At 65.5% G+C, this 8,540-nt stretch overlaps 1 protein-coding gene across 1 annotated transcript; it reads right to left on the bottom strand.

The window, feature by feature from the left end:
- Positions 1-3,020: 3,020 nt before the first annotated feature.
- Positions 3,021-7,528, bottom strand: ENPP7 (ectonucleotide pyrophosphatase/phosphodiesterase 7). The gene is made up of 4 exons (XM_039226278.1): positions 7,276-7,528; positions 6,008-6,153; positions 4,046-4,672; positions 3,021-3,470 (listed from the first exon to the last, which is right to left on the bottom strand). Exons 1-4 carry the CDS (start codon positions 7,526-7,528, stop codon positions 3,021-3,023), a joined length of 1,476 nt encoding a protein of 491 aa, XP_039082209.1.
- Between the last annotated feature and the right edge of the window lie 1,012 nt (positions 7,529-8,540).

Below are 8,540 nucleotides of genomic sequence, written 5' to 3'. Positions count from 1 at the left end.
TGTGGGGGTTAGACCCTCCCCCCAGCGCTGGGGGCACTTTCCTAGGCCTGGCTGGGGTCCTGCAGGCCCAGAAGCGGGGAGAGCCTGAGGCTGCCTTGGTTTCCCCTGGCTTCCCCTGGCGCTCTGCCCGCTCTCGCCTGGTGGGGAGGACTCAGGTCGCAGCGCAGGGCGCCACGTCCCTTGTATGTGCGGCACGTCCTTTGGGAACGGCCTTTGGAGTGAGGAGAACGGCCCACGAGACAGCAGCCATGGTTCTGAACGGATTCGGTGGCTGTATGACAAACCCAGCTGGGGAGGCGGTCTCTGGGCCCTGAGCTCTGTGCTGGGCGCTGGGGGGAGGTCCCTGAGCTCTGTGCTGGGCGCCGGGGGGAGGTCCCTGAGCTCTGTGCTGGGCGCTGGGGGGGCCCTGAGCTCTGTGCTGGGCGCTGGGGGGGGCCCTGAGCTCTGGGCGCCGGGGGGGGCGGGGCCCTGAGCTCTGTGCTGGGCGCTGGGGGGGCCCTGAGCTCTGTGCTGGGCGCTGGGGGGGGCCCTGAGCTCTGTGCTGAGCGCTGGGGGGGGCCCTGAGCTCTGTGCTGGGCGCTGGCTCCGTTTTGAAGACTGATCCTGCAGCCTCTTCCCGACCTGGCATTTGTGACCTTGCTCCGGGACTGGAAATTGGCTTGGTGGGAGCATTCACACCACAGAAAGGGGCAAAGGCCACACATCAGAGCTTTAGGAGAAGGCGGCTTCTCAGCTTCTCGTCTGGAGCGTGGGTTTGCCAGCATGCGCCTCTGGGGCAAACCCCCCTGGGACCGTGAGCGGAACCAGGTGTCTAACCCTTCCCTTGGCCGTGCAGCCTGCGCCCACCGCTCTGCTCTTGTGGGCGTGTTTTACGGGCTGGAGAAATCATTATCTCCCTGCCTCGTGCCGGAAAAGCCACTTCGAGGGCCTTGTCCCCCACGCACAGAGCTGGTGACGGACGCTGTGAAGGTGCCGCAGACGGGGGATTTGAAAGCCAGTGTTCAGACATAGTCACTTTTGGGGTCCTTGGACTAGCCAGCTGACTTCTCAGGCTCTGGGTGGGAGGGGGTCGCCTAAGGTGATCTTCCGGCTCTACCGTTCCGTGGCAAGTGCCCCCTGCGCCCCTGCAGCCCCTCTGCCTTCTGGCCTCCCTCCTACCTCAGCTGCCACTGGTGCCCGTCTCTCCTCACTCCCGGGGGGCGGCCCTGGCCCTCCTGGGGCAGCCCGACTCTGAGCTGTTTTCTTCACCCGCGCGCGGAAGCCTTGGAAGCCAGGCCCTCTAGAGGCGCTGGGAACTCGCCCGTTTTACACCGTCTCCACTCGGTCCCCAAGATGTTCTGCCCAGACCCCCGCGGGACCTTCCTCACCGGCCAAGCTCCGGCCTCCTGTTTTCTTTTAACCATTGATGTCACCCCCCCGCCCCTGCCGTGTCACTCTGCTGGGCGCCCCCCGCGGCCTGTGAGGCAGCTCCAGGCCCCTCTGCCCCAGCGAGCTCCTCATGGGCCCTTCCTCCAATACCAGCCTCCACGCACCCGCCTCCCTTCCCTTCCACAGACTGCAGGACGCGGTCCCCCCGGCGCCCTGGGGACCCCCCCCCCCGGGGCTGGGCATGGCCGCCGACCTCCTCCTTCAGGTGCCCTCCCCGTTAGCTGGTCTCCATCATCTTGCGCACTGATTCGTTCTCTTCCTGTTGTCTGCCCCCTGTCGCCGGGGCAGGACAATTACAAACTCCGGGGTGCAGGGCTTCTGGTACCCCCAGAGCCCGGACACCCAACAGGTGCCCGCTGCGTGGTCTGGGAATGAATGAATGATTCTGCTTCTGCTTTGGCTGGAGCCACCCGGCAGAAACGAGGCAGGGCTGTCGCTCTGCAGGCTGACGGGTCCTCTGGGCCAGCAGCTCCCCATGTATTCCAGGACCTGCCGCCCGCCCTGCCCTGGCCCCTCCCCTGCAGCTCTCCCCGACCCCCTCCCCTGCAGCTCTCCCTGCCCCCTCCCCTGCAGCTCTCCCTGCCCCCTCCCCTGCACCTCTCCCCGCCCCCTCCCCTGCAGCTCTCCCTGCCCCCCTTCCCCTGCAGCTCTCCCTGCCCCCCCTCCCCTGCACCTCTCCCCGCCCCCCTCCCCTGCAGCTCTCCCTGCAAACCTAAACCCCAAGGCTTCTGAGTTCTCCGTTGTCCCCGGTGGAGCACAGAGGACTTGGAGGCAGCGGGGTGGGGGGGAGGCTGGGAGGGTCCGGCCTCATGGGCTGTCTGCTCTGGAAAGATCGGCTCCAGGCCTAGAGCAGGGCAGCTGGAAGGGGCCTGCGGACATCCCGAGGACCGACTCCTCTCTGCCCGGTGTGGGGGCCCAGGTCAGTGGTGGGGGAATCAGGCTGAGGGAGCCGCGAGCACTGGCAGCAGCTTCTCCCCTCCCCTCCCTCCCCTCCCCTCCCCTCCCCCCTTTCCCCTCCTCCCTCTCCCCTCCCTTCCACTCCTCTCCCCTCCTGGGCCTCTGACCTTGAGCGGCCTTATGCGACCTTGGCCAGAAGAATTGTAGTCACTGAGAGTCCCATCACCAAGGGGGACCAGCCACGGTGCAGGAGGGCAGACCCTGAGGAAATGTGACGCATCCAGTGAACGAGGGAAGCGGAGTGTGTCACCATCCCACTCCTTGATGGTGGCCCAGGTGCCCCCCGCTCCCCTGCCCCCCCATGAGCCCCCTGACCTCATCTCTCACCAGGGCCCCTCCCCTGCTGAGCAGAGCACCCCTCCCCCACGCCTCCAGCCAGGCCCCCTCCCCCCCCCCGCTGGGGTCCACCATCTTGTCAGCTGCCAGGTGACCTTTGCCTCTGGGATGGGTCAGGGTGGGGGTTAGGGCGTGCACCAGGAGCCCAAGGTGGAGGGGGCACCCGTGCTGTGGGCAAACCACCTGCCGCCCTGGGTGAGGCAGCTCACGTCCACCCGCCCTCCCTTCTAGGGACTTGAGATGCGTCCAGAGTCAGGACGGGGGGAAGGTGGCCCTGCATGGCTGACAGCCGTCCCCATTCACAGGTGCCTGGCAGTGGAATAGGGGCAGGCGGCCGGCAGCACCGTACCTGGGGGCGGCGTGGGTGGCACGGTGCCCGGGGACCCCGTGCTGGTGTCCTGCGGCGTGGGCGGCACGGTGCCCGGGGACCCCGTGCTGGTGTCCTGCGGCGTGGGCGGCACGGTGCCCGGGGACCCCGTGCTGGTGTCCTGCGGCGTGGGCGGCACGGTGCCCGGGGACCCCGTGCTGGTGTCCTGCAGCATGGGCAGCAGGACCCTGAGGGAGCCGTCGTTGGCCTCGGGCACGATGCCCAGCAGCTTGCACATGAGCTCGTACACGTGGACGCTCTCGAAGGGCTCCACCTCTAGGCCCCTCTTGAAGCTGGGGCCCACAGCCCGGAAGATGGTCTTCATGTCCATGGCCTCGTTGTGAAAGCCGTGCTCCCCGTTGTTGAACTGCACGCTCACTCTCTGCCGAGGAGGGAAGGTCCTGAGTGTCTGCTGGGATGCGGAGCTCACCCCTGCCCGCGCTGCCGGCTGCACCCCTGCGCCCTGGGAAGGGCTCACACGTAGGGGCAGGAGAGGTTCTCTGAATTCTGAGCCCCGAAAGCTCCGTGGCCCAAGAGAGGGCCTCAGTGAAGACCTGATGACGTAGGCGCTGACCCCAAGGAAACGGGGTGGCACCTGTGCACACCCGTGTCCCCCTTCCTGACCCCTCCCCCCGGCCTGCACCTGGCTTCCCCTCCGGCATCCTGTGCTCCCAGCTGATGGCCCTCATCTCTCCCTCACTTCTGAAGGCCTGTCTTCCCACACTTTCACCCACACGCACACACACATGTACATGTGTGCACACACACAGATCTTACACACGTACACGCACGTACACAATGTATGGACACACTCCCATTGCATAGTGATGAGTGTGTCCCTGTGGCAGCCAGCACCCCTCAAACTGGGGACCAGTGAGAGATAGGGGGTGCTTCTCACAGATCTAGAAGGAGACCAGTGGCCCAGCGAGGGAGCCCGTGCCTCCGCGGGCGGCTCACCCCGTGGATGACGTAGCCGGGGTCACTGAACATGAGCAAGGGGGTGATCCTGGGGTTGTTGGCGTAGTGCAGGGAGGCGGGGAAGGACTCCTTCTTGTAGACGTGGAGTCTGGGGTGGGCGTCCTTGAGGACGCCGTACACCTGCTCCAGCAGCCCTTCCTTGGGCACCAGCATCCCGTTCGGCCCGTAGTCCAGGAGCTCAAACTCGATGTCCTTGAAGGTGAAGTTGGGGAAGTTGTGGAACTCCACCAGGTCCTGGGCCTTCTTGTGGACGGTGGTCATGCCGTGGTCGGATGTGATGATCAGGTTGAGGCTGCCCTCCAGGCCGCTGCTCCTGATGCTGTCCCGAAGGTAGCCCACGGTCCTGTCCACCTGCATCACCATGTCCTTCCTCTGCTGGGACTCGGGGCCGTACTTGTGGCCGGTGGAGTCCGGCTCCCCGAAGTAGAGCGTGACCAGGTCCAGGCCCTCCTCCGTGAACCACCGCATCACCGTGTCGATGTTGGCCCTCCACTCCTTCTCGTCCCCGTAGTCGTGCAGGGCGCCTTCCTTCCGGCTCAGCGTCACGGCCGTGTTCTGGTAGGTGACGTTCCCGCCGGGGTAGAAGAAGGAGCCGGTCTTTAGGCCCTGCCAGGGAAGGTGGTGTTAAAGGCAGGGGTCTCCCTGGGCTTGGCACCTGCCTGTCCCTGCTGCCGGCGCGTCTCCCCCTGCCCTCCCCCTGCCCGAGTCTTCTGTTCCCAGGGCCGATACCGACTTTATAGAGGAGACAGCAGGTGCTCAGTGGGTCAGCACTAGTGAGATAATGGATATAAACGTGTCCCCAGATATGCAGTGTCCTCATCATCACTATGGCCCTGGGCCCTTGCCCCGAAGCTGAGCTGTGGGGACGGCCCTCCCCTTCTGGCCCGGAGCCCGGCCTCTCCCCGCCGGCTCCTTACCCAGGTCCTCGCCCTGTGTCCCCTTGCCTGCCCTTCTAGCCTCCAACCAGCCGCCCATCTGCCTTTCCATAAACCGATTGCTGCCTTATCTCCAGATCCATCTGAACTCGCGACCACGTGCCCGGGCAACGCCCTGCCTGCTTGTCACCTGGCCACGAGAGGCCAGGCTCCCAGCCCCGGCTTTCTGCGGGTGAGCCTGGCGTCCAGGGGCTCCTTCCAGAGCGGAGGGACTCCGACCTGAGTGGATGCCCGGCCCAGAAGGTGGTTCATCCCAAGCTCATCTTGAAAACGTCGTTTGGGGGCGCCTGGGGGGTTCAGTCGGTTGGGCGTCTCACTTTGGCTCAGGTCATGATCGCACAGTTTGTGGGCTTGAGCCCTGAGTCGGGCTCTGTGCTGACAGCTCACAGCCTGGAGCCTGTCTTCAGATTCTGTGTCTCCCTCTCTGACCCTCCCCTGCTCACACTGTCTCTATCTCTCTCTCAAAAAAATAAGAAGTAAAAAAAAAGAAGAGAAAACGTCCGTTTGGCCTTGCAGACTAGAAGCCACGCCTCCGGGGCCAGGAAGCTCCCAGAACATTGCAGGGTGGTGAGCTCCCTGAGCTCGGCCCCACAATCTGCCTCTTCCTTTGTTTTCCGCCCTCTGGAAGTTAGCTGCCCAGCCCTGAGAGGAGCTCGGAAGGGGAAAGGCATCAGGCTGTTATGTGCCTTTTTGTCAAGCGACATTCTTTTTCCTGTGGGGACCCGTCTGCCACAGCCGGGGGTCCAGGGGTGCAGTTTTCCCTCCCGGAGGGAGGATGCAGCAATCCTGCTCTGTCCTGGGGGTCCGGGGAGGACTGGGCAGGGCCACGGTCGCCCGACCCGGCACCCACTGCGCCCGAGGCTCCACTCGATACCCCACTGCTCTGGGAGCCCAGGCTCCAGGGCAGGGGAGGGGTGGGCTTGCGTGGGTCTCCCAAGGTCACGGTCTTTCTGGGCCTGGCCCCCCCTTCCCCTCTCCCCCGACGGCAGTCTGGGGGGGCCGTTACCTGCCTCTGGGCTGTGATCCAGATGGGTAAGCTGCCATTGTCCCACCACCTCTGGATGCCCAGTGTGGCGTGGTAGGGGAGCTTCACCTTGCTGGTCGTATTGTAGTACATGTTGTGGACCACGCCGTGGTTCTCGATGTATTTGCCTGTGGGGAGGAGGCAGCAGAGGCAAGGAGGGAGGCGGGCGGGCCTTCTCACGCGCTGCCCCCCAGGAGCCCAGGTTTGGGGTCCCAGGCAAGTCCTCCCCAGCCCGGAGGTTCTGCCCACAGCGCCGATGACTTATCCTGTGGTTCAGTGTGTGCACAGTGCAACCCCCACACGTGCGGGCATGTCATTTGCAGCTCCTGGGTTTTAGCAAAGCCTGGGAGGGCCCCACATGGCTACCGGCGGGGAACTGATGAAACAGCTATGGCCCAGTCATAAAACAGAATCCCAGGCGGAAGTTTAAATGAACCCAGCGGAGCTCCATCCACGAGATGTTTCCTGAAGCTCCCTTTTTGCACGGGAAACACACGCACAGGTGCTGAGAAGGCACAAGCGGGACGATGATGAGTGGACCCCCTTCCCCCGCGTCCCCGTCTGTGATCTACTGAGGACATGGGGGATGCGCAGAAGGGAACCAGAGGTTTGCAGCGGGAGCCGCGGACACAGAATGCTGGCATCAGGATGAGCCGTCTGGAAGGAACAGGGCCCCCCCTCCAAGGCCATGTCCACCCAGAGCCTCAGCACGTGCCCTTGCTTGGAGACGGGGTCTCTTTGGATGTGACGAGTTAGGTCAGGATGAGGGCAGTCTGGGTCAGGGTGGGCGGGAGGAGCGGCTGGGGCCGGGGGTGACAGGCAGGAAGCTGGGAGCGGCAGGAAGGGTCCCCTTGAGTCCCTCTGCGGACACCTGCATTCTAGACTTCCAGCCTTGATAGGGCGATGGTGGTTCAAGGGGACCTCGGGGGCCACAGGGAGCCTCAGGCTCACCTCTCCTGCCTGTCTGAAACCCGGCCACACTCACCACCTCCAGAAGCCCTCCCAGGTTGCCACCTTGGTTGGGGTCACTGTTTAAAACGAGACGGCTGGGCATTTTTGTGCCTTGTATCCGTTGTCACCGGCCGTGCTGTGTCTCCCCAGTGATGGTGTCCCCTCCTGGGCCTCACCTTTGTCCCCGTGTGGCGCCCCGGGGGACAGGTCTCTGTGCGTACACTGGGTACCCTCTGTTGGCTCCCCTGGCCGTTCAGCCCCCTCCCCAGCCCCAGGCCCCTCCGGAGGCCCATACTCACCAGTGACCAGGGTGAAGTGGCAGGGGCTGGTCATGGTGACGAAGGCCGGCGTCATGTAGCGCGCCTTCACCCCGCTGAGCGCCATGGCGTCCAGGTTGGGGGTGTCCACGTCCTGGTCATAGTTCCAGCGGAAGCCGTCGAAGGACACCAGCAGCAGCTTATTCCGGGAGGCCTTCCTGCCGACGGGAGCCCCCGTCCCCGGAGCCAGGAGGGAGGCCAGAGCCGCGGCGAGGAAGACAGCCCCGTGTCCCATGACAGGCTTTCCAGACAGGAAAGCGTCCGGGCTCGTTCCTGCTGAGGAGCAAAGTCCCCGGGTCGGCCGGGCGGTCTCAGCCTGCGCCTCTGTGAACACCAGACTGTGCGTGTCCCTGCGTGTTGGAAAGCGGCCGAGTCACCCTACCTGCCACCCGGCCCGGCCCCACGCGGCGTCCGCTTTTATTGCCGGCACAGCCTCCTGGGCTGGGTCCTCCTCCCCTCTCGGGCACGTGTGTCCTCCCGGGGAGGACGGGGACGGGTCCCCAAGGCCTGGGGAGCAGAGGGGCCCGTGTCCCCACCCCACCTCTCCTAGCCGCTCCCGCCCCCGGTGCCCCGCTCGCCCTGACCCCAGAGCACTGGTGGGGCCCCTCCAGGCTGCAGGCTGGGGGGAGCTCTGGGGTACAGGGTCTCAGGGCTGCGGGGGCGGGGCTTCCCAGGACCTCACACAGGCACGCGGACCCGGACTTCCTGGAGGCCATCAGAAGAGGGGGCGCCCTCATTACCTGTGCTCGGGGAGGTGGGTGCGTGCGGAAGAGGGACCCCTGAGTTCGGTGTGCACCCCCATCCCTGTTTCTGTCTCTGACTCTCTCTCTCTCAGTCCCTACAAAGCACATTCTCCGCTCCGGGGACACAGGGTGGAGGAGACAGCCCTGCTCCTGGCTCCCCCCCCCCCCCCCCCCCCCCCCCCCCCCCCCCCCCCGCTCTGGCTGGGGACACACAAAAGACAACGAGTGAGCAGGCGAAACAGTAACAGTGCAGCGCCCGAAGAGGACGCCGGCAGGGGGCTGAGAGCCGCGCTCGGCTGGGGAGGGGCAGGGGGCGGGCGGCGTGGGGGGCCCGGGCCGGGCAGGGCTGTGGTGGTCCCGCGTCTTGTGCGGGCAGAGGGGAGCCGTGGGGAGGACAAGACTGATCTCGTGTTGCCTCGGCAGGTGGGCCGGGTGCGCGCTGAGGCCAGAGCGGAGGTGGAGGGTGGAGGGGAAGCAAGCATTCCGTGTTGGCCGCCCCGTGTT

This window comes from Hyaena hyaena, unplaced genomic scaffold (assembly GCF_003009895.1).
Source record: "Hyaena hyaena isolate Hyena2069 unplaced genomic scaffold, ASM300989v1 scaffold_21, whole genome shotgun sequence".
NCBI classification, from domain to species: domain Eukaryota; kingdom Metazoa; phylum Chordata; class Mammalia; order Carnivora; family Hyaenidae; genus Hyaena; species Hyaena hyaena.
The sequence above is the reverse complement of the archived record's forward strand: the minus strand, read 5'-3'. Positions and strand labels throughout refer to the sequence as shown.